Raw genomic sequence first — 26,339 nt, forward strand, 5'->3', positions numbered from 1 at the left:
ACATGTTGAACACAAATACCTGTACTTTCTACTTCTTACATGTTGAACACAAATACCTGTACTTTCTACTTCTTACATTTTGAACACAAATACCTGTACTTTCTACTTCTCACATGTTGAACACAAATACCTGTACTTTCTACTTCTCACATGTTGAACAACAATACCTGTACTTTCTACTTCTTACATTTCTAACACAAATACCTGTACTTTCTACTTCTTACATGTTGAACACAAATACCTGTACTTTCTACTTCTTACATTTCTAACTCAAATACCTGTACTTTCTACTTCTTAAATGTTGAACTCAAATACCTGTACTTTCTACTTCTTACATGTTGAACTCAAATACCTGTACTTTCTACTTCTTCCATTTTGAACCCAAATACCTGTACTTTCTACTTCTTACATGTTGAACACAAATACCTGTACTTTCTACTTCTTACATGTTGAACTCAAATACCTGTACTTTCTACTTCTCACATGTTGAACACAAATACCTGTACTTTCTACTTCTTACATGTTGAACCCAAATACCTGTACTTTCTACTTCTTACATGTTGAACACAAATACCTGTACTTTCTACTTCTTACATTTTGAACCCAAATACCTGTACTTTCTACTTCTTACATGTTGAACACAAATACCTGTACTTTCTACTTCTTACATTTTGAACTCAAATACCTGTACTTTCTACTTCTTACATGTTGAACACAAATACCTGTACTTTCTACTTCTTACATGTTGAACACAAATACCTGTACTTTCTACTTCTTACATGTTGAACTCAAATACCTGAACTTTCTACTTCTCACATGTTGAACTCAAATACCTGTACTTTCTACTTCTCACATTTTCCAAACAGGCTGGTTCCTTTAGTCTGAATGTGTGTTTGGTGGCGTGATCATTATTATTTAGAGTCATTGCGTGCCTATTGATTTGAACACGATCCGTGTATCCATCATTTCCTGGTCTTCTCTAAAGAAGAGGGACCAATGAAAACGTTGTCATGTTGCCGTTGTTCAGCATGGAAACATTCATTAGCTAACAATGATATTATTGTTCTATTAATATAAAGGGAGGTCAGGTACTCTTTAAAACAGCTGCTAGTTATGGGTACTTTTTACTGAAGGACATTTCAAAGCCTCTTTACTTGAGTAAAGAAGTTTAGTCAGTACTTCTACTTTTACCAGAGTATTTTTAAACAAGAGTATCTGTACTTCTGCTTGAGTAAAGGATGTGTTTACTTTTGCCATCTCTGCACACACACATATTTACATTCACAATGCTTTTGGTTTCTTGCATTTCCCATTGCAGGCCTCAGGATTCACGGTGTGTTTAAGGGCACAGCCCAGACTTCATTAGCCAAACAGGCAATGAAACACAGCCAGAGGAGTTTAATGTCTCACAGCAGGCAAACATATCAGAGAATCGACCACAGTTAAGCTTACACATGGACTAACAGAAGTGTGTAATTGTGATTTAGGGCGTCAGGTTTTTCTTAAATGATTTTCAAGAATGCTCAATTGCAAAAAAACATTTTTGTGCTGAGCAGTAGGTGTGAGTAAATTCCTGCATGTAGAAGAAATTAGGATCGACGAGGAAAACCCCCACAAACTTTTTGTTATGTTCAAGTCATGGTAACTATTGGTAGTAAAGTCATATAGCTTAGGGTATCAATTCATCTACTTGGACAATCGTGAATCCCATACATCAAGCATTTTCGTTTTTACCAAACAATTACTGTGACATGTCTCCATGCTTTAATGTTGAAAAAGCTCTTTATTTTTCTCATACTACCTGTGCTGCAGCACCTCTTTTCACCCTCTGTCTGAAACCAGAGCCCAGTCTCCTCTGATTGGTTAGCTGGCCGGCTCTGTTGTGATTGGTTCACCGCTTAGAGATGTCCCGCCCCACGTACAATGTGTTGGAGCGCTAACCAACAGTGTTACATAGTGTGTTTATCCTTTGCAGACCACGTGCATGCTCACAAACCTATAGGACACACTACAGGAAAGTGAAAACCCTAAAAAGCACTACAGGGCCCCTTTAAAAGAGTCGGATCAGTCCCAAGTGATTTGTGTTTTCCAGGCAGGGATTTGTTTTTACAGAGTGCCATGGAAGTAAACTCAACCTGGCTCACGTATAAAGAGTGGACCAGGAATAGCAATCAAAAAATAAATATTACTGTCTTACGTCTCCAAATGAATCATTTTAGAGCATGTTGTCGTTGAGAACCAAACTTGAGAAGGTTTAATGCTGCTGAGGCTGCAAAAGTACAACATTTGTGAGAAAAACAACACACCTAGATCACTCCTCCTTCCCCCTTTTTCATCACTCCTCATGGGCCTCTCCTTAAAACAGATCCTGACAATGAAGTACAGCTGTTTGGTTTACAGTAACAACAAGGTCCGAGTCCCTTTGAGCTTTTTGATGTCTGCCGAGCATGGAGGATGGATTAAGACTGCAGAGCCCTGGAACTAGGCCATAAAATATCCATGTAAAAAAGCCAAGAACATGTGGGGAACACACTCGAATGAGGCCCTGACAGCACGGAAATCAAACACTGAGGACAAGGGGATCTTTGACTTACTTAGAATAGCAAATCCTGAAATCACCGAAGTCACATTTTCCAAAAAGACAGGGTGTCTAGGTATTTACATTAATGATGTGCCCGTCTATGTTTCCTGTAGTTCAGGGGTCTCAAACTCAAGGCCCGGGGGCCAAATCCGGCCCGCGACTTCATTTGATGTGGCCCCGAAAGAGCTTGAAAAGAATATAATACGTTCATTATACGGTTACATGCCGATTTACAGAAGCAGGTTGCCCATAAACTACATGTCCCACAATGCATCTCCTTTTGTGACATGCCACTGAAGAGATTTGCAATTATTTGCCCTAGACTTCTGCTTTCATACGTAGTTAATTACTAAGTTATTACCCTATCCAATAATAATCAAATTCAGAGGCAGTAATGTAATATAATAAATTATTTTATATTTATATTATATATTTATATAGTTACAACCGGCCCTTTGAGTGCAACCTTTATGCGAATGTGGCCCGCGATGAAATTGAGTTTGACACCCCTGCTGTAGATATTTATTTGCTTTTTTACTGCACTTTTAGTGTCCAGTTTTATTATGCTGCTGTGTTTATTGTTTTTTTTGTAACTCTGGCAAAACAATGTCCTTCGGGATAAATAAAGTCTTATCTTATCTTAGACGAGCTGTCTTAAATATGATCTTAAATGTGTGTTTTTTTCTCCTCCTTTGTAGGTGATCGATATTTTTACATAAACAACGTGAACACTCAGGTGGAGTTCAAGTCTCATCAGTGGTTCGGAGCTACATTGCGTTCCCATGGCAACAGCATCCTGGTAAGAATTAGAAATTGAACTGTCGATGATTTTAAATATTTTTAACCAACCTCATCATGAACTACAAAATATTGGGCAATGACATTGATTTTGGTGCACTTCTTTTTTGTACAGTTCTAAAAATAAACACATTTCCCTTCAATTTCCATAAAAATACTACTTTTTGACATTATTTAATGAGTTACTTTTTAGCACTGATCATCACATTTTGATTGTTAGACCTTTACATTCCTGTCCGTCTGTTTACATAATGCCAATGTTCGAAAAATGGACATTTTAGCTACAAGGTTTGCATAGACTTATAATAAAAGATAATGTTCAACTTTCCAAATATAATACTCATACTCTTACCAAGACAATCCCAATATTCAAAATGTAAAATCCAAAAGTGTCCAAAGTAGTACACAAACGTAAATTGAATTGTATTTTGGGGATTTTTTCATATGAACTCCATGTGGGTTAGCTCGATGTACTCTTCAGACAAGGTTGCAGAATGTTCCCTCAATGATTTAAAAATTGTTAAACATAGGTAAACTTACACAACATATTTTGTTCACTACATGTATTTGTAGAAAATATATTGTCAGTTTCCATATAATGTTAAAAGGTTTGTAATAAACTTTCCATTAGCTTTTATACAGAGAGTTAGTGAAGGCTGAATGCTAACAGTAACAATAATTCATGTTATCCAATTACTTTGAATCACAGCAACACAAATACTGTAGGTCCCAGGCAACAAGTTAGCATCGATAATTAATGTAGAAGACATTGAAAATAAGAGGCAGTGTTGATCTTATATTGCAGGGTACATTAGTTGGCACCATAACCATAGTTCAGATACTAACACAGTTTAAAGGTTGTCCCAGTTTATTGCATTTTGAAGCAATATGCTGCACTTTTACAAGGACGAAGGGTGAGCACTAAACCACGAGTATGGCAAATAAAATAAAATATATTACCGCACATGAAATGCAAAGCCGTAGACAGCTGACGCTTAATGTGTAGTAAACATTTGAGACATTCCCCAGCTATTCCTAACAACCTGTTATCCCACAAACTCCATATGGCTCGTATAATGTAACCCTGTGGCCATGGAAGTAGATTCCTCGCAGCACACATTGTTTCCTCCGTAACTTCCAGCTGCTTTTGTATTTTCAACCAAGAAAACGAGCCCACCCTCCAATTTTTTATGTCCATCGAGTACCGTTTTACTAGTTTCCAAATTTCAAGGGCTCTAAAAGCTTAACAGACGTTCTGTGTGTAGTTACAAGTGGATAAGCTTTGATTACATAAGTGATGTTTTAGGGAGAAGGTCAGGATCAGGATGTCATTGAGAGGTTTCTCTCTATATGTTTGCCAGGCTTGTGCTCCGCGGTACTACTGGAGAACCGAACATGACGAACCCTTCGCTGATGTCACAGGAACCTGCTACCTCTCTGTGGACAGTCTGAAAACTTTTGTTGAGTACGCACCGTGCCGAACAGGTGAGTTTCTGCAACCCTTCAGAGAGGGCATGGCCAACATCCGAGCAAGTGTAGTTTACCTTATTAGTTCAAAGGCGACATTAGTATTCAGTGTTTAGTCTGTGTCTTTCCACCTTGTAAATATCTTCTTTTAGCTCTGTTTTGGTCTTCAAAAACTGAGACGTCATGCAAAGAAGTGAAATGGACAGGTCTGTGTTTGACTCAGATCTGACTCTGGATTCAGAACACAAACAGATACGATAACTTCCCTAACCCAGAGGAAAGCATTCCTTGATGTCCTTTGCGAATAAACGTCCATAAAGTATCTTTAATATTTCACCTGATAGGCTCAGAGTCAAATGCTTTTGTTTGCTTAAACTAGAGGAGAATAACAAACACCGGTGTGAGTTTGTTGAGATTATGACCGTCCGGGCCGAAGTTACAGAGGGGGGATGCCAAATGTAGCAGCCCTAACACTAGCTCTGCCAGATTAAGAAAGCCCCCTTTAAAATCCCGTATTACTTAAAATGTTACGTTTTCGTCAATCCCAAAGTAATCCAGTGATAGTTGTTTGTACCTGGGTGCATTGCAAACAGGTATTGCTAATCGCTTATTCTACATACTCGTACTTGTATGACTGTTAACAAATGTAGGCTAAAAAAACGTTAGTTTGCAAAGCTATCTGAGTCCATGGCGACATTTGACTAAATCCCCCAAATCATTCAATAACTTAGAGCAAGATTATCGCCCAAATCAAAGTAAGTAAATTAGAGGAGTTAGTCTCTCTTGCATATACAGAGTGCTAAGGTCGGGAATGTCCCAACCACACAGTCGTTATACTCCCAGAACACTGACACTATCCATATGAGTGGATCGAGAATAGAGTTCAAATATTTGTTGAAAACCTGTGCACTTATCAAAGAAAAAACCTTCAACTTCTATTCTCTTTTTAACTTGTTTTCTAGCATTTTGACAGTTTGTATAAATGTGTCTGTGCTAAATATTCTGTATATCGCTACCTGTATATCTTATGAAAGTTGCTGTCTACAATTCAGGTCAACTTTTTAAACGTATTGACTAAACCAGATAGTTAAAACAGTCACGAGATAAATGAAAAGCTACAAATCTGCCCCTGAATTAGGACTTTTTTTGTGGTTTGTTCTGTTGTCTTTCCGCTCTCAACACAGCAGATCGTTTAGTTTTGTTGTGTATGTCTATAAATGTGTATTAAATGTTATGTTAAGTGTCCCATGTTTGATGCTGTGTATTGCAGAAAGACATGGACCTGTTGGACAGGGCTTTTGTCAAGGTGGATTTAGTGCAGACTTCACCAAGGTAACATAAACATTTGTTGGAGTTTTTCCCCGTTTCCCGCATAATCCAACAAATAGCTAATCTGTTCTGATTGAAGTAAGCAGTGGAGATTCTGCTGTTTACATCAGATTTGCAGAGTTTGTTTGACACTCATGATGTAACTGTTGTGGGCTTCAGGACGGGAGGGTTGTGCTCGGAGGACCAGGCAGTTTTTACTGGCAAGGTGAGCTCCAAAGAATGTGAAACAGCATGGATTTTTCTTTCAAAAGATTCATAAAATCAATGCCTTTGTGTTTAAACAAGCTTTAGTTCAGGGGCAAGAGTTCAAAAGTCACATGTCTTATTTTAACCCCTGACTTTTAACCCTTTGTCAACCAATCATCCCACAGGCCAGCTGATCTCAGCCACCACAGAGGAGATTGTGAAGGCTTACTACCCTTCATACTTTCTACTGTCTGTTGTCGGACAGATTCAGACCAGACAGTCGCAGGGGAACTATGACGACAGTTACCTGGGTGAGGAAGTACACTTGAGTCAAATACATGTACATGGTAAATGGAGTGTACTTATATAGTGCTTTATCCAGTCTTTGTACCCCTCAAAGCACTTAACACACACACACACACACACACACACACACACACACACACACACACACACACACACACACACACACACACACACACACACACACACACACACACACACACACACACACCGTTGGCCTTCGGGAGCAACTCAAGTTTAAGTAACTTGCCCAAGGATACATCGACAAGTTGACTGCATTGGCTGGGACCGAACCAATAACATTCTGTTTGAAAGACGACCGCACTCCCTAGCAGCCACAGTTGCCCTCACATGTATTAATAACTTCCTAACAGTAGTACGACTGACATTGCAAACACTATTTATGCTTCTATTGTCAGACTGCAACAATTACGTTTATCAGGCAGCATGCCGACCCAAACACTCTGAAAAATGGCCCATTGGATCGAAAGCCCAACAGCCATTTATCCCCAAAACAAATGACCGTTGTTCCTAAGGCTCAATGTTCCAAAATGTTCACCATCCCTAGAACAAACAGAAGAACATGGCTCATTATTATGCAGAATGATGGGGCCTCTGATTGGCTTAGTGATTGTCACACTCACGTCTCAAGTCTAAGCCTAACCAATCCAACTAACCAATCCAACAAGTAGCCAATAAGAGGGATGGTAGGGAAGGCAATCCTATCGCCATGTAGAATTTATTTTTCCTGTCACTCTGCATAACAAATATCCTTGTACTTCAGTATTAAGCAGGCCGATGTGTTTGAATGGTCCAAGGGGAAATGTTTCTGGCTAACGGTGTTTTGGAATATTGGATAGTCTTCTTTTATTGCTGCTGTACATTTTAACACCTGCCAGCAGCAAGAACTTATGACTTCAGTTGGTTGTTTTTTATGTATTAACATTTAGAGCAGAATGACATTTGAGGTTGGGATATTCATGGTTCCCAAAGGTTAATATTGGTGGTGTTAGAAACCCTCTGACCTTTTGTCTAACACCACCACGAGGTCAACATTTTGACCAGGACCTTGGAAAGTCAAGGAAAAACCATCACCTTAAAAACAATGAAGGAGTTTTTCATTTCAGACTGCAGGTCATTAGAACCTCTTGTGAAATTAAATCTAACTGAATATCCTTCTAAAGTTTTCTCATCTCATTCATACTCCCTAAAGCAGGGGTGTCAAACTCAAATACACAGTGGGCCAAAATAAAAAAATGGGTACTAGTCGAGGGCCGGACTGGTTCAATGTTTATTGCAGAACTTATTGAAATGAACTTATTGCACATATTAAACATGAACTAACAAAGCTTAAATTATTGTCTATAAAAACAACATTAAACATTAAATAATCAGTTGCATTCATTTCTTCAGGCTCTATCTGCAGCTTTTCCTCAGTCATTTCTTATGATTACATTTTCCCACAGGCCAACAACAGCTTCAACAAAACTATTTCCCTCAAAGAGTAAACCAAACATGCCCTCAAGAAAGAAAGCGAAGAAGGAAACATCCATGTAAACTCAGGTTGCTGCTCTGTGATGCTAGCTCAGATACTTGGCATCTCATCTCGGGTGCAAGTTCATCAATATTTGGGCTCAGGCTCTGAGCTGAGGAAACCCTCAGGATTGAGTGAAGGTGTGCGTGTAATATACCGGAGGGCCAGATCTAATAGGAATTAGAAATTATGATTTGGACCCCGCGCCTTGAGTTTGACACGTGCCCTAAAGCAGCGGTCCCCAACCTTTTTTGCGCCACGGACCGGCTTAATGTCAGACAAATTTTCACGGACCGGCCTTTAAGGTGTGGCGGATAAATACAACAAAATAAAATGACAAGACCATGGTATTTTGTAAATATAATAATAAAAAGCCTGAATCCACTGTGTACTTGTATGTAACTTTATTAGCAGCGTCCTCCTGACATTTTTTTTTTTTTTGCGTCCTCCTGACATCCACCAACAACAATAATAATAACATAATAATAACAATAACAACCTCTCTGCCTCGCGCTCTCTGGTCGCTTTGGTAACACTTAAACATACCTTCAAAATACAACATAAAACATATGAAGTTCATGAAAAATACAACTCACCATAACGCTAAATTAATGAGAGCCCTGAGCTTGTTTCTCTGCAATGAGACGGTCCCATCTCGGGGTGATGGGAGACAAAGACACCCGGAGTGTGTTGCTTATGTCCAGTCTATTTCGTGATTTTGTTTTGGTTGCTGTGACTGCAGAAAACCCCGCTTCACACAGATATGATGTCGGAAATGGCAACAGGGTTTTCAGAGCTGCTGTGGCAATCTCGGGGTATTCTGCCATGACTTTTATCCAGAATACCGGCAGAGTTGATGTCTCGAACATCCTTTTCAGGCCGCCGTCATTTGCGATCTCCAGCAGCTGATCTTCTTCTTGCGCGGACATGCTGGATTCGCCCGGTTTGTTGACAAATGGGTCGCGGATCCATTCCTTTTCAGTTCGTGGGTCTTTTGCGGTTGGGAAGTAGCGCTCGAACTCTTTTGAAAGCGAAGACAGGTGATCGTGCACCAGCTGGGAGAATGACTGCTCCGGCTGAGTCTCCTCCAAAATCCCCGCCAATGTTTGAAACATGTCAAATATGCCTCTGTTCACACGTCGTCTCCACAAATCCAGTTTGGCTTTAAATGCAGCTACTTTATCTGCCAACTTGAAGACTGTTGTCATTTTCCCCTGAAGAGACAGATTGAGTTCATTGAGCTGGCTAAATATGTCGCACAAGTAAGCCAGTTTTGCGACCCACTCCTCATCACTGAAATGTGCTGCCAGCGGTGACTTTTTTTCTAAGAGAAATCTTTGCAGCGGCTCTCGTAATTCATACACTCTGGCCAGCGATCTCCCTCGGGATAACCATCTTATTTCTGTGTATAACAGAAGGCGTCTGTGCTCCGCGTTCATCTCCTCACAAAGTTGCTCGAATAGGCGTGTGTTAAGTGCGTGTGCTTTGATGTGGTTGATAACTTTAACAACATCATTCAATACGCTGTGAAGTTCCGGTGGCATTTTTCGGCTCGCCAGCATCTCTCTGTGTATGACACAATGTGTAGATTCACATTCAGGTGCAACCTCCTTAATCCGAGTAGTTAAACCAGACAGCCGTCCGGTCATGGCAGCAGCTCCGTCTGTGCATATGCCGACACAAAAAGACCATTTAAGTTTTCCTGATACGTAATTATCCAGCGTCTTAAATAGTTCTGCGGCTGTGGTTTTGGTTGTCAACGATAGTGCACACAACACATCCTCATGCACATCCTCCTGATAAAGGTATCGCACATAAACAAGCAGTATTGCCCTGTTGTCCACATCTGTTGACTCGTCAACCTGCAGTGCGTACCACGGTGATGTATTAATCCTCTCCAACAACTGTGTCTCAATGTCCTCTGCTATTTCCTCGATGCGCCGCGTGACGGTGCTAGCTGACAGAGGGACCTGTGCTATCTTTTTAACCGCAGCCTCCCCCAAAAGTTCACCGCAAATGTCTTTAGTAGCCGGAAGAATCAATTCTTCACCAATCGTGAATGGTTTTTTAGCCTTAGCTATTCGGTTAGCCACCAAGTAGGATGCTCTCAGTGCACTTGCATTTGTTGTTGCAGAGGCCCTCAGTAATTGCTTCTGTCCTTCTTGTTCCTGCTTTTTTCTTTCAAAGTACTCCAAAGGCTTGTTTTTTAAAGCAGAGTGCTTAGTCTCTAAGTGGCGAAGCAGTTTTGAAGGCTTCATTGCCTCATTGGAGAGCCGGTCACCACATATTATGCACAGCGGGCTTGGTGCGTGGGAATCACCTGTAGCGATAAATCCATATTTTAAGTAGGTCTCCTGGTACTGTCTGTTAAATGCAGCTTTCTTTTTCTTGGTGGGTATAGGCTCTTCTTCTGTCTCCTCACTGGCCCTTTTCCCCTTTGCAAAGAAACTTTCCAAAGACGTCTGTTTTTTACTCATCTTTCTAGTTTGTGAGTTTCTAGCTTGTGAGTTAGCGCGACCGTTAATATTTAATATTAGCGCTAACCGTTAATGTATCACGTGACCACAATATTGACATGTGTCAATCGCATAGGTCAAGCGGTGTCAAGAGTGGGTCACGTGAGTCATAGACGGATGTAACGGGGAGAATTCGGAGAATTTTTCAAAATAAAAGATTGTTCAGACTCGAATAATAAATAAAACGGAAATAATGAAAGTTATTTATTCTTTCTGTGCGGCCCGGTACTTAACGACCCACGGACCGGTACCGGTCCGGGGCCCGGGGGTTGGGGACCACTGCCCTAAAGGAAGAACTCTTTCCATTTCGTACACATTTGGACACCAACCTCGTGGCAAATTGTCAACTTTGTACTTGGAAAAACTGGAAAACAGCAGTTGGACTTTCTTGACCTTTCCTCTTGTTTTGCAATCAAGCCAAAAATATCAGTGAAAGCATGACTCATGACCTGACTGCAGATACTGTAGGTCATCATGTAATGGGAAGATCACCAATAGACTGAACACACTAATACTCCCAAGGGGATATACAGTAAGCTTCTGATTATTTCAACTTGATGACCCTTTTCTTTAGAGCTATTCGAAAAATCAAAGTCAACTTTATTGTCAACCTCAAAATATGTTTGTATCCACAGAAAGATCGAAATACTGTTTCCCACAGTCCCGAGGTATAAAAAACTCACACATTAAAATGCAAGAAGACTCAATCATTTACAATAAAAACAAAAAATAACCGTTTACTTCAAGTAAGCAAGGATATATATAAAAAAGATGATCCATAGCGGTGTAGAAGTGACTGTGACTGGTGCTGGCCTCAGGACACACATTTTGCCATCATTAACTTCTTCCAAATGTTCAAACTGTGGGGCCTGGAGTTTACGGGCCACAGTTTAGGGGAATACTGTCAGGTTTCTGATCGTTCCCCAGCCCCCTTCCAGATGGCTGAGGAATATTTATGGTTTATATATAGTTTTATAGTTTTTGGTCGTGTGAGTACCCCATTGATTTAGCATTGCACTCCAATAAAATAGTGCCTATTGAGGGAAACCTTTTCTCAACATATCAGCCCTAACATTTGTATTTAGTTATTCTCTTTAAAAAAAATGCTAGGTTCATTTTCTATCAAGTTTGCTTCAGTTATAATAATATTACTGACACCATTTACAATTAGATTCGTTTTTTGCTGTTGTCTTTATTCAGCGCAAAGGAAAGCGGTCAGTTCATCAATAAGGAGTTCACAATAAGGATGGAAAGACCAGTTTAAAAAGTGACCAAACCAACAATCCAGAGCTACGTTGCTTGTAGAATAGAAGTAGCGCTTAAGCATGCTAGCTGCTTACGAGCCAATGTGTGGTTTATACGATGAAACATTCCTTTAACAGCAACCTCATGTCACGTTGTCAACTTTTTAATCAGAAAATTGAAGAAAGCCAATACGTGTTTGTCTAAAAAGTGTCCAGAAAAACATCCAGAGCCACATAGCGTTACTTTTTGGATAATATGATGCAACTCAATCGCTGGAAGTTTAGGATTTAGAGTAAGAAAGAAGTGAGTTTGCCAGATGTCTGTATCAGGTGCTTTTCTGCTTGAAGCTAGCAGCTCTTTGCTACATTAGCCGCTACTAGCTTAGATTCGCTAATATCTGACTGAACTGTTAGCAGTATGTTGCATTTTCTGGAAAGGCAACAGGTTTTGCAAAGCATGAAGTCAACCGTCAATTGTAAATTAAGTACACATAGACATTGTAAGATGTCGACATTTAAATATGACTTATTTAAAACTGTCAGTTGATGTAAACAAATGATGCTACATGCGCTACATGACTGACAATGTGTGAAGGCTATTTATTTTACGAGTAACCAGAAAGACTAAAACCTCTATCTCTAGCTGGGAGATGTGTGTCTATGGGGAGATTGCAACGTACCATAATTATAAACAAGCAAAAGACCTTTCATGATTTACCTTTTGGAGATTCAAATGTAAATTGGCTATCGTTCTTTAGCTCAGTGGGTGTAATCTGTGCTGCGTGGTTAGCTTGCTGAAGCTAGCTTTAAGACTTAGTTTGCTAATCTAATATCATTAAGCAAAAATATACTATAGCTACGTGTTGTTAAAACTTCTTATAACCCACACATTAAAACAGTTGATGTATTATGAAACCTTTTTAATGTTATTCACCACTCCCAATCACAGCTGTTTGCTCTCATTCTCACTCTGTCTTTAATCTTTGTTCCTCCTGCAGGTTACTCTGTGGCTGGTGGCGAGTTCAGTGGGGATGATGAGGAAGGTGAGGGTCATGTTTACAGTACAGAGAGACAACATGCCTGGCTGACTACAGGGTCACACTATGTCTAATGTCTAACTGCTCAGCCTTGACACACGTGATTGAGTGGAAAGGGATTATTAAGTCTTTCCGGAAGCAGGAACAATTAGAGGGGAATCAAATACAAACAAACTTCATGAAGTGTCTTTGTTCATTGCACTGGAAACAAGGCGTTTCCACTTGAAATAAGTACAAGTGAAAATGTGCTTGGTAAGATTCCTTGAAGATGGGATATCTAGATAAATCAGATCTTGTCATTAGCTGGGAGAACTTATTTTACCAGAATCAGTGATGTTGTGTTACAAAATAAGCCGTTTTCTGTTTTCTGATGTTAGTTGATTAGTAGGTGATTTTCCAATAAATATGTGAAAATAAATAAGTTTCATCTGAGATACAACTCAAAATAAGATGTTTTGACTTAACAAGATGAAGCATTGTTTAAAAACAACACCTGATATCTCACTGCACTGAAGTTATTGTGTCTGATGGCAGGCGTAAAGATATTCTGACTGGATATTAAACAAATATACTGGGCAAGATTTCACTTTTTTGTCGTGTGGTCACACCTTTTTTTGTCATCAGTGTTGTTTTGAAATCTCCTAACCTTTGCTTTCCTTGAGGCAGATTTCATCACAGGAGTTCCTAAAGGACTCATGCTCTACGGTGTAGTAAGGAATCTCAATATTTAACAGAAAAAACACATTTTAAAGTATAAACATGCAGTATACCTTAATAATCTTTGTTTTCCGTCGCACTAGGTGTCCATATTGAATGGAAAGGACCTGAAGTCTCTGGTCAACTTGACAGGAGAGCAGGTATGTGCACATCTGGCTGGAGACTTTCTGTAATATAGCCCCATTTTCTTATGTGGGTACACGTTTAAATTGGCTGGAGGGCTGGAGATGAAGGAATTTGCCCTGTGGAGAGGGTCAGAGTTTGAGCTTACAGTATGCACAGCTCAAAGTTCCTAAAAAGCTGTAACCCAAACCCAGAAACAGCCGAGCAGACTAGTGTTCATGTTGTCAGTGCATTGATTGAGCATGTTTTTTCAATTTGTGAGTCACTCGCTGAGCTGTTAGTCATAGTTCTTAAAATATAACCAGAAGATGTGTTATTTTTAAAAACAAAATGTCCCTTACTCCTACACTGTAACAAAAAATTGCTTTCTAAGTTCAGCTGAAACTAGGCTTTCTCGATTGAAAGGAGAGAGGCACGTATTGAAAACGTCACTTTTATTTCCTTGTTCCAAAGAGTGGGCATGAAACTAATTTGCTTCATCTACGTAAAGGATTTATTGGCTAAGTTTAGGTTACAATTGTTTCCTTTATATATGTATCGTTATATACCATCTTTTACTTCTCAGGCAACTGCGTTTCAAGTGTTTTTAAAAATCCACTCATATTTTCTATTGCAAATGCACATAAAAACTGATGGATGGAAACGGAACTTCCTTACTGAATTGGCGAAAACATACAGTGGGAACTTGGCGCTAAAGAGGCTGTATTTTTCAAAGTTACCCTCATGGTTCGTCTGACTCAGACTACTGTAACTGTGGTTGCAGAATAAATGAAACCTTGGATCAACTTTGGAATTTCTTCTTGAGTAGAACTGAAATAAAGTCGCTTTGGGAACTGTTTTGGCATCGAAAGGAGGAACGATTACGCAAAACAAAACTGAAAAACATGCAAAACTATCTGTTGAGTTGGGACATGCTAACAACTGCACGAGGAAAACTGATTTACTGGTGACTTTATTGTGTAATTTAACACAGAAAGAAGACAGAGAATGTGACCCCAGACACAGGAGAAAGTGTGTGTGTGTGTGTGTGTGTGTGTGTGTGTGTGTGTGGCCTAGCATTACTATACTTGTGGGGACCTACATCTGTTTACATAGTCACGTGTGGGGACTCACCTTCCTTATGGGGACAAAATGGAGGTCCCCATGAGTGGTATCATTAATTTTAGGGTGAAGACTTGGTTAGGTTTAGGGTTAGGGTTAGGCATGTGTTGGTTCTGGTTAAGGTTAAGTTAAGTCTCCAGGAAATGAATCTAAGTCAATGTAATGTCCCCTGAAGTGATGTATACATGGTATGTGTGTGTGCAGTGTGGGAGGTCATCAGCTCAGAGGTGTCAGTCTCAAAGCGCTGAGTAAACTGTTAAGTCATAGCGAGAGTTCAGAGGTAAACTAATGGACTCTCTGCTCTCTGTGTAGTCAGCTGCAAAAAACACCCCAGAGGGTCTTTGTGAAAGAGGCCCCTATTGTTTGGTGAATGAAATCTTAAATCTTGTCATTTTTTTAAGCCAGTAAACAATATTTCTTCTGTACAGCCAAGTGTCATTGGCCTACAAAAAAAATGTGTGTTTCCAAATCACAGAACAATGTGCCATGCCTCAGGGACCATGCTGTTTTTACCAAAGTAGCTTTTCACTTGATATCTTTAGAGGTATCTGATCGTTATTGTTGAAGAAGACTGTTCTGGTTTTATTGGCTTGGAGTTTTGATCGCTCATAATTTTCAATGAGAAGTATCTTGATTTTAAGTATTGAATTTGTTCTTTGTTAAAATGCATTTCAATTTAATCATATTATACAATTATACATTCATTTATTTTATGCTTTCTCTGTTTTGTTTTCCTCTTGTTGTGGTTCCCTCTCAGTACCACCAAATCATAGCCTTAGGATCGCCAGTTTCAAACTACCGCAAGATCATCTTAAATGCAAGACTCGCTGGATCCTTTCAATGGTATCCAAACAGCAGAAAGTCTTTGTAGAGCGTAGTTTTGGGGGCTTGCCATTTTGAGAACTTGAGTTAAGCGATACAAAAGTTGTGGTTGCAGTTTGACGTTATCTTGGCTTGATCGGCATAGGATGGTTTTGTGCAGGTCTAGCTTTTGTGACAATCCTCGCTGATACTGGTCTGCAGAGTTTCAACTTATTTTATGTACATTTCAACTTACTTGGAACCCCAACTGAGATGGTTCCTGGAAAGCACAATCACAACTTTTGGAAATATAAAAGTAAAAGCAGGTCTAATTGGTTAGAGCCAAGCTTCACTATGCAGAAGAAATGCAGCATTGGTTTCAAAAAAAGCATTTTAAAAAAAATTTTTACAAGTCTTTTTATTTCATTATAGTGTACAATAATCGATGCCATTTCATATATTGTAATATCACAGTACACTCACTACACTCCCCCCTCCCTCCCTCCACCCGCACCTGCCCACACTAACGAAACCAAAAACATTTATAAAAAAAAAAAAAAATGCTTCTCAATATAACTTAAACAACAGAGCAAAAAAAAAGCATTTCTTGAGGGAAAGGATACAAGTGATTTATTCCTAGAGTTCTTTAGATAAAACTACTATAAGTGGCCATAAGATATATTTTTATAATACTAAAATAAAACAACAAGAACAATGCGGAAGGGGTAATGGACATACATGGTTTTGTGTCTGTATCTGCATCTTTGTTCACCATATCAACCCAAAGGTAATATGTCAATGTTGGGCTTAACCACTATTTACTACTGAAATGTAAGTTACTTCCTTATTATATGTCATGTTATTTCTAGGCTCCCTGATATCACTTCAGCTCAGGTAAACAATCTCTGTGGTTCAGCTCTACAGGAAGCGGAGATCATATTATTAAGAGTGTAAATCTATCTGGCAAAGCTTCTTACGGGACATCGCAATGAATCTGAACTTTGTCCAGATCATTAGTTTGATTTATGTGGATACGAGCTGTTCTGCATGTGTGGCACAGGAAGACAACCCTGATATTTTGTCTCATTTTTCACAAGGGTCTCCAATCTCTGTGTACATATCACTTTGAAACAATACTCGCTAAAGGATGTAACCTGACACTAATTTATCATATGGTATGAAATGTAACCGGAAAAACCCAAGGCTCATGTGTATTACTCCGAGTGAGTTTTAAAGGGGTTTGAACTCCTGATCCCAGGACCCCCTTCCTCTTACAGAAGCTCGAACACTGAGCTCCATGAAAAGGGAGAGAAGAGGAGACCCCAGGGGATTTTGGGATTGAGAGATTGAAGAGGAAAGCTTCTGGGGCTGGTGAAGGAGAGTACAGAAGAGGGAAAAAGGGCATGGAGAAAGAAATGAAAGAAAAAGAAAGGGATCTGTGCACCGTGGTGTGATTACAGGCTAACTCGGTCTTGTTTGTAATGCGTTCCAGATGGGGTCTTACTTCGGATACGCAGTGGCAGCGACCGACATCAACAACGACGGGTGAGTGGATGGATCATTTATACTGGAGACACAATTAACAACATTTTAAAGGTCACCTATTATGCAAAACCCACTTCTTCATGTCTCTTCTACATCAACATCTCTTCCCTCTTCTTCATGTCTCCTCTACATCAACATGTGTCCCCTGTTCTTCGTGTCTCTCCTACATCAACATGTGTCCCCTCTTCTCCATGTCTCTTCTACATCAACATGTGTCCCCTCTTCTTCATGTCTCTCCTACATCAACATGTGTCCCCCTCTTCTCCATGTCTCTTCTACATCAACATGTGTCCCCCTCTTCTCCATGTCTCTTCTACATCAACATGTGTCCCCTCTTCTTCATGTCTCTTCTACATCAACATGTGTCCCCTCTTCTTCATGTCTCTTCTACATAAACATGTGTCCCCTGTTCTTCGTGTCTCTTCTACATCAACATGTGTCCCCCTCTTCTCCATGTCTCTTCTACATCAACATGTGTCCCCTCTTCTTCATGTCTCTTCTACATCAACATGTGTCCCCTCTTCTTCATGTCTCTTCTACATCAACATGTGTCCCCTCTTCTTCATGTCTCTTCTACATCAACATGTGTCCCCTCTTCTTCATGTCTCTTCTTCATCACCATGTGTCCCCTCTTCTTCATGTCTCTTCTACATCAACATGTGTCCCCTCTTCTTCATATCTCTTCTACATCAACATGTGTCCCCTCTTCTTCATGTCTCTTCTACATCAACATGTGTCCCCTCTGTGGAAAGAGACTCTGAAAGTTTCAGGAACAAAGATTCTCTCTCTTTTTGATCCATTTCTATAAAAACCTGTCTGAAAATGAGCCTATCAGATTTTAGCCACTTTATGATGTCATAACGATGTTTAGTCTTGTGTAACCATTAGCCAATCAGCAACCAAGGTAACCCCCCCCCCCACCTTATCACCTGAATCTCCTCCTAGAGCACCATTAGGCGCTTTCACACCGGATTACTTTTCCCACTTTTGTTCCGATATAGTTCCGAAAATGTGCGTTCACACCAAAAAATATCCGGAACTAGAACTTATTTCATGAGAACCTTTTCACCCCCTTTTCCGTCCCTGCTAGAGAGCAGGGACTTTCGTGTGAGAAAAAGGTTCCATTTTCTGATTGGCTGGGCGGAATGCAAACCACGCCCCGTAAAACTCCCAAAAAGTTTTGTGAAGCCACCATTTTATTATCCTCGCATTAGCATTATTAGCATTAGCATTAGCCCAGCGCAGAAATGCAGAGAGACTAACTTATGGCAACACAAAATAAAACATGGGAGCGGTGGAGATGAGGAGGTGTCGGCGTTCTGGTGATTTACTCGGAAGGCTTCAGTAGAAGCTGCTGGGAGTCCCAGCAGCTTCTACTGAAGCCTTCCCCAACTCCGGGGACTTCCGGCCGGGGACTTCGGGTGGCAGTATACGCCGTGAAGTGGTTTGCGGGCTGCCAGTAAACCCAAAGCAGAAGAAGCAGAAGAAAAAGAAGTGACGTCAGCGGCTTCATTTGCGTAATCTTCCCTCAGGGAACTTATTCCGGTGTGAACGCGATCTGCTCTTTAGTTCATCAGAACTAAAGAGTTCTGATGAACTAAGTACGGCAAAGTACTTGGTGTGAAAGCCCCTATTTTGTTCTTTCTAACCAAATCTCTCTCAGAGGGGCGTGGGGAGGGGCTCCTTATTTTCATCTAAAGTAACAGACAGAGAATCAGCACTTTCGAAACAGGGCTGAAACAGAGGGGATTATGGGTAATGCTGGAAAGATCTGTTTGGTGTTTGGAGTCAAACACTTCAGAGACATGTTTTGTATATATCTGAGACCTATAATATATTGATGAAAAACAGTATAATAGGGGACCTTTAAAATCCTACTTAGAATTTGGGTTACCTTGGTTGCTGATTGGCTAATGGTTACTCAAGCCAAAACATCGTTATGACATCATAAAGTGGCCAAAATCTGATCAGCTCATTTTCAGACTGGTTTTTATAGAAATGGATCAGGACAAAAAGAGAGAGAATCTTTGTTCCTTTTTGTCCCTTCATAGTGTTTATCTGACAGACAGTCTACAGATGTATATCTTTCACTTTTTAGTTCTGTTTTCTTTACTATTTTGAGATCAAACTAAGACGAAGATTAACCTTTATTTTGCTAGGGTGACGGTGGGACAGATGATGGTGAAAACTGTCAAAATAGAGACATAATGGGGGAAATAAGTGTAACGGCAAAGATGAGGTCACTGAAACTGAAGCAAAAGTTTCCCAGGCTCATGCTCAGCCACCCTGTCACTCTCAAATGTGTCATGAACTTTTCTGAAAATACCCTCAGTTTCCTCCTTTTGTTGATTTCACTTCCCCAAAATAACTATTCTATATCATCAGTCAGAACTTATTTTTAGGGTGTTTTAAAGTTCGCTAACTTGCGCACTTGTTTTGGAAGCGAGTTAATTCGAAAAACTGCTTATTTTAATACTTTTTCAATTATTTCAAAATGCAGAGCAGCACAAACAATCACAGAAAGCTTTGCTGGTTCTTCCTTTGCTCAACAAATGCGGCTAATGTTAGTTACATTCAACTGAAGCTAGCCAAAGCTTTAGCTAGCTTTGTTTTAGCCACCAACGGCATTGCTGTAAAACCACAGATTACATACTTAGTTAATAACAGGGGGTCCGCGGGGTCTTAAAAAGTATTTTAAAGTTGATCAATCAATTCAGCGAAAATGAAGGCTATTCAAAAATATGAAACAGCATTTTCCAAGGTATTACATGTTGTAGCTTGTTTTCAATAAGTATATAAATTGTCCAAAGAGGTTGTATTCTACAGTGTGCCTGGATGTAATCATTGCGTAGGTGTGTAGTGTGATTCTGTGTACTTTATTTATGGCACCCCGTTGGGTTTGACGTCATCTGAACAGGACATCGCACGCTCACTGCTTGATAGCGCGCGGAGGTCCGTTTACGCCGGTTGCTAAGCAACATTGTTATGGGGAAATGCAAGTCTGCGTCCAAATGGTTGGAAGATAAGGAGGAAGGACAATCAATACTGTATATAGTCAATGTGAGGTGAAGTGTGTCGCCAAGGTAACCGGTTAGAACTTGAAGTGGCGATGAGGTCTTAAAATGTATGGAGAGGGTCTTAAAAAAGGTCTTAAAAGGTTTTACATCTGACTTCAGGATTCCTGCATATACCCTGAATAAGTAAAAAGGGCAAAGCAGGATTTTGTAGTAATTTTGAATCCTTACATATCCGGAAAGTTATCAAATGATTGACCGTGGTTGTTTTTGTCGGGGCTCGATCACAGTTCCTTTTAGCTTTTTATTTCCTACTTTAGGATCAGCAATGAACACAAAACATGAAGACATACAATTCTCTGAAGACAAATATCCCTGTGCTTCCTTTTAACTGGCTAACATATTACTGTTTAACTCTGTCTGTGTAAATGTAAACACTTACGATGCAAGTGTTGCAAATCTTTTTTTATCATTTTGAAAAGACTCAGACATGGTGACAGGCATTAAGGAAGTTTATAATATAGAAATGTTTCTCTCTGGGGTTCTTAAGTAGGTCATGGTGAATCATCAAGGCAAGTTTATTTATATAGCACTTTTCAACACAGGGCAATTCAAAGTGCTTTACCAAAATGAAAGACTTTAAGAGCATGAACCACATTAGAAACATTAAAAAGCAAATATAATAAAACATGTGCAGGGTGAGATGTGAATAGTTCAATTAAAAGCAGCGACAAAAAGAAAGTCTTCAGCCTGGATTTAAAAGTCAGTATTAAATTGAGATTGCTCAACCAGTGAACAACTCCTTAAAGTATGTCTAAGCTGATATACTCAAATGTTAATCACGTATTACTGTTGCCAGTTTGGACGTCTGCCAAAGTCTTAATCTCTCTTCCCTTTGTCTTCCCAGTTTGGACGACCTGATAGTGGGCGCTCCGATGTTCATGCGTCGAGGGTCCGATGGTCGTCTGGAGGAACTGGGGAAGGTGTATGTTTACCTGCAGAGAGGCCCTCTGATGCTGGAGCCGAGCCATCTGATTGGTCAACAGGCTTTCAGCCGCTTCGGCACCTCGCTGGCTCCGCTGGGGGATCTCAACCAGGACGGATTCAACGGTAGGTCTGCTACATATGAAGAAGTTAATCACCATAAAACTAAAATAAGTACTTTATTGATCCCAAGTTGGGAAATGTTTGTATTGTAGCAGCATACAAAGACATGGCATTGTACAATAAAAGTAAAAGACTAGAAATAAACATTTAAAAATGTCAACATCTCAATAGCAAGTAATCTTGACTACCAGTCTAAAATGACCTTACATGTCACTTGTTAGACGCTTTAATCCAAAGCGACCTTCATACATTCAGTACTGTGGACAATCCCCACAGGACAACGACATGCTGGCTGCAGTGGGACTTGAACTTGCTATCCCCTGATTCAAAATTCAGCGCAATAAGTTCAGCGCATTATCCCACTGATAATCGCTGGCTGAAACAGCTTAGCCAAGACCTCCTCGGTTCGATAAGCAACCTGAGAATGCAGTCGTAGTTGAGAGATCACTAGATTTTTTGTAGCTAGCTTATAAAAAGCTACATTGTCAGCATACAACTCTGAAGGTAGGCTTCAGCTTCAGACCTAAAATGGAGATGTGTGTGTGAGATATACCGTGTAAATACAGTATTTGAGAAAACATGAAATTCTGAATATCGTGTTTTGATGTTCGCTTCAACAGACATGGCCATCGGCTGTCCCTATGGAGGTGACGACCAGCAGGGATTGGTTCTCATTTATAATGGGTTTGCTGAAGGACTGATAGACACGCCCACTCAGACTCTCTCCGGCCAATGGGCTTCCAGCTCTTTCCCAGCAAGTTTTGGCTTTTCCCTGCGAGGCAACAGCGACCTCGATCAAAACGGCTATCCAGGTGCTGCAGAAATCAATGATTTATTCAATGGATTGTTTTGATTTTTCAATGGGGTTCAAGTGGGGTTGAATTAGGTACTTAACTTATCCATATTCAGTGTATTGCCTACAGGCGGTTGGCACGGCTCCATCAGTCTGCATGGGAGCAGCAGCAAAACAGATTCAAGCCAAAAAATCAATATCAGTTTAGGTATTTTTCATTTCATCGTTTATTTGAACCGGGACAAAGCACAGTAATGAACATTTTAAACAAAATAATGCTTTGAAACGTAAATGAGCCGGATTTTAGCTTTGAGCTCATTTCCATCCGTAGTCCCGTCACATACAACATAAGTATAGGCTATATTTAGATTATTTTAAACACCCAACCTTGCTGTCAGAGAGCCTTTTACCACAGGGAACTGAAGCCATATTGGACATGTTTGCCCTCACCAAAGCAACCAAAGCTTCTTTAAAAAAATCAATAATTGACCTAACAGAACCCAGAAACTGCTCGATAAAGGTAACATGTTCCCGTCACAAATGGCTGTCTAACTTCAAGGTAAAAAAGGTACAAAGATCTAATTATATTACACACTTACACTTAGTATTATTTTGGGAGGTGGGCCTTTCTTTAACTCAACAAAAAATATGTTTTGATGCCCCCCGTCTACTCCTATCCTGGTACTATTTCTACAAATGTAATGCACTGAATGTTGATCGTTACCCCCACCAAACTAAACAATCTGATATATCCCTTTACACTTTGCCCTCTGCTCTAATATCTTCATGCAACTTTCCCTTCTTGCAGATCTGATAGTTGGTGCTTTTGGGGCTGATAAAGCAGTTTTATACAGGTATGTGAATACAACTTGTAGTATAGTTACAACAGTATCTCTACGCTTCTTTTTATTCTAATGCCTTCATTCTCCGTCTCTTCATCAGAGCTCGACCGATAGTGAGCGCCAGTGCTTCTCTCACGGTGCAGCCGACCATGTTTAACCACGAGGAGAAGACTTGTGAGCTGATCACAGGGACTGAAACCACCACCGTGTCATGGTATGGACGTCAACTATTTTCCTTATTTTCCATTTGAATTCTTTTTTTTAACTTTTTTAACAACACATACTTCAATGACAAAAACAACATGTGTGCAGGGTGTCCATTTTTTGTAACCCCCGCAAACAGAATAAAGACAAGATTAATGGTACAAACACATTTTAAAATGATAGACAAACAGATGGTTGAAATCACAGCACAAAAAACTAAACAACAACAACAACAACAACAACAAAACACATAAGGTCGAGATAAATGTTAGTCATGGTTGACTTAAATCTGTGTTCTAATTCAGTTAAAAAAAAAAAAAAAAAAAAAAAATGAAGAATCAGTTTGGGAAGAGTAGACAGTTTCAAACTTTCCATGTACGTTAGAAACGGTTGCCATGTCCTATAAAATGTACAAGTGGAGCTTTCCATTTGAATTTTAACAGGAAGATTATACGGAAATATCTTTAACGATTTAAGAAAAATCTTGAGAGAGGTTTAAGAGCTCCTCGACAATAACAGAACATGGGAAGTCTTACCAATGTCATGAAACACACGTCTTTGTTCAGTTTCAGCTTTCCAAACTTTTCCTCTCCAGAATGACTAATGCCAGTTTCCTGTTTGAGCCGCTCCGAACTACACACTCAGTATTCTTAGACCCAGTGAAAGAAAAGGGGAATATTTTAGCCTGCTTTCGATCCCAATGAAGCTCTTTCCACAAATTCAGTTTAACCATTGCGCTAACCGGAACATTTCTAGACTGACGTAAGAGGCTTTTACCAAACCACCTAACATGTTGCCATTTAGGTTAATACAAGTACGTCTTTTGTGTTTATTGGTGTTTTTGCTGCTGTGGTAACAAAAAGGGGATGAAAGGAGGAAGTGGAAGAAAGGTGGAGTAGTCGTATGGAAAGATGAAATGGTGGAGAGAGTGGTTATTATTAACATTGAAAAGGTTGGAAAAGGGATTTAACTTTCCTCAAAAGGAATAAGTAACTGTTTGTGAACGTTTACAAGATTCCAGGCATTGATTACTTTAAGGATTTCGAACTAAGAGTTGTGACCATTAAGATTTCTAGCCTGTTTTATATGGTTACACCCTTGGTAACAGCAACATTAGTTTTGTAAACAACAGCAGGAAGTACTGTAGCAATCGTTGGTTACTTTGAGGAGTCTTGATCCAGCAGATCGCTGTACTGATAATGACTGGTTTTATTTGACTGCAGTCCCTTGTTTAGAGCGTCCTCCTTCGCAACCGTGTGCTCTCCTTAGCAACGTTCTCCTAGCGAAAAATAGCAGACCTCTGGAATGTCGAAATTGACCAATCAGAATCGAGTATTCGACTAAGCTGTGTAATAATCAGTCTGACAAATTAATGATTAGTCCTGAGCCATGCAGTAGTAAATAATGTCAATGACCGAGTGACCTCCAAAACCATTTGTAATCAATGTGATTTAGTGACAAAATGGTTTAAAAGATTTTTTAAGAAATGTAAAATGTCTTCATTGAAAACCTGTGAGTAACTTCTCCATAGAGAGGTAATTACTCTCTGTAAATACATTGAATGCCAATTCCAGAAAATACTTTGTGCATAAATACTATTGAACGTGGGGTTTGATTTCATGAAAAGAAATGGATATACAGAAGTTCCTCAAATCAGTGTAAACACATCTGTCTGAGATTAGTGTTGAAGTTTTTGTTCTTCATATTTCTGTCTGTGTTCAACCTCCAGTGTCAGCATCGGTTTCTGCCTGCTGGCTAATGGGAAGCACCTCCCCTCTCATCTAGGTGAGGCACACACACACACACACACACACACACACACACACACACACACACACACACACACACACACACACACACACACACACACACACACACACACACACACACACACACACACACACACACACACACACACACACACACACACACACACACACACACACACATGGTCCCTATTACCTTGCTTTCCTTGCGCAGCCACAAGTCTGCTGGACTTCTTCTCTGTGGTCAATTTGCCAGTTAGGATCAAGATAAAAGAACAGTCCTGTAAACAGAGGGTAACTTGGTGGGCTGCAGCAGTTTAGAAAAGTGTGTGTGTGTTTACTTAAAGTGCACCGGTGTGTGTTGTCTGTGTTCTCTGCATAGTTGCTGTCATGTGGGCTGCAACAATGCACTCATTCTGTGAACAGCACATACAGGTGGTTTATATGAACGTTTACCACTTCATATGTGTGTGCATTTGCATATATAATAATAATAAATCAAATAAGCACACATCCTTGGTAATAAAAGATGAATAGATTATATTAAAATAATGTGTGTATTGCGAATAACAGTGAATATTGCACCCATTGGCAGCCAGTATTGACAATAGTAAAATTCCAAAAGAGTATACTGTTTACGCAAATATGTGTGTGCTTCTGAATATGCATGTTTTGTATGTATAATATATTGTATGCGTATAAACAGCCATATAGATCTACAGTGCATGTTCACTACATTCTTACCTTGCGTGTTTTGATATGTGTGTATCTCCAAGGCTTTGTGGTGGAGGTCCAGCTGGACAGCGTGAAGCTGAGCCAGAAGGAGTCCATCAGGAGGACTTTGTTCCTGGACAGCCAGCAGCCTTTTCTGCTGAAGACCCTCAGCCTGGAGAACGGAGAACGCTCGTGCCATGAGACCAGGATCTACCTGCGGGTCAGTCACACAGCTTCCTCTATGAGTGATAACATGTGTTTTTGTAGCACCTTAGAAAATGTCAGATTTGTTCTCGCTAAAGTGAGATTTTTTTATGCTTTAAACGTTTTTTCCTTCAACCTCAAACACAATTTTTGAAAAAGGTATTCCTCACAATATGGCCCCCCTCCCCCAGCTTCTTTTCACATGTTTTTAAACCTACAATGTATACAGACCAGGATCTACCTGCGGGTCAGTCACACAGCTTCCTCTAGAGATATTACATGTGTTTTTGTAGCACCTTAGAAAATGTCAGATGTGTTCTCGCTAAAGTGAGATTTTTTTATATTTTTTAAGTTTTCGCTTAAACCTCAAACACAATTTTTTAAAAAGCTTTTCCTGACAATATTGCCCCCCT

The 26,339-nt window shown here is 39.9% G+C and overlaps 1 protein-coding gene across 1 annotated transcript in view; it reads left to right on the forward strand.

The window, feature by feature from the left end:
* LOC307038924 (integrin alpha-5-like) overlaps positions 1 to 26,339 on the forward strand; it is a gene marked incomplete at its 3' end in the record, with an annotated part of 49,466 nt that overhangs the window by 16,274 nt on the left and 6,853 nt on the right. The window contains exons 3-17 of the mRNA XM_079680596.1: positions 3,280 to 3,380; positions 4,741 to 4,864; positions 6,117 to 6,178; positions 6,335 to 6,380; positions 6,547 to 6,672; positions 12,957 to 13,001; positions 13,662 to 13,705; positions 13,796 to 13,852; positions 17,230 to 17,282; positions 21,204 to 21,406; positions 22,024 to 22,215; positions 23,005 to 23,050; positions 23,139 to 23,252; positions 24,972 to 25,027; positions 25,785 to 25,942. Of these exons, the coding sequence (XP_079536722.1) occupies positions 3,280 to 3,380; positions 4,741 to 4,864; positions 6,117 to 6,178; positions 6,335 to 6,380; positions 6,547 to 6,672; positions 12,957 to 13,001; positions 13,662 to 13,705; positions 13,796 to 13,852; positions 17,230 to 17,282; positions 21,204 to 21,406; positions 22,024 to 22,215; positions 23,005 to 23,050; positions 23,139 to 23,252; positions 24,972 to 25,027; positions 25,785 to 25,942 (1,427 nt within the window). The remainder of the gene's footprint in view (positions 1 to 3,279; positions 3,381 to 4,740; positions 4,865 to 6,116; positions 6,179 to 6,334; positions 6,381 to 6,546; positions 6,673 to 12,956; positions 13,002 to 13,661; positions 13,706 to 13,795; positions 13,853 to 17,229; positions 17,283 to 21,203; positions 21,407 to 22,023; positions 22,216 to 23,004; positions 23,051 to 23,138; positions 23,253 to 24,971; positions 25,028 to 25,784; positions 25,943 to 26,339) is intronic.

Source organism: Notothenia rossii (assembly GCF_949606895.1).
Source record: "Notothenia rossii genome assembly, chromosome: 5".
In the NCBI taxonomy this organism is placed as follows: Eukaryota; Metazoa; Chordata; class Actinopteri; order Perciformes; family Nototheniidae; genus Notothenia; species Notothenia rossii.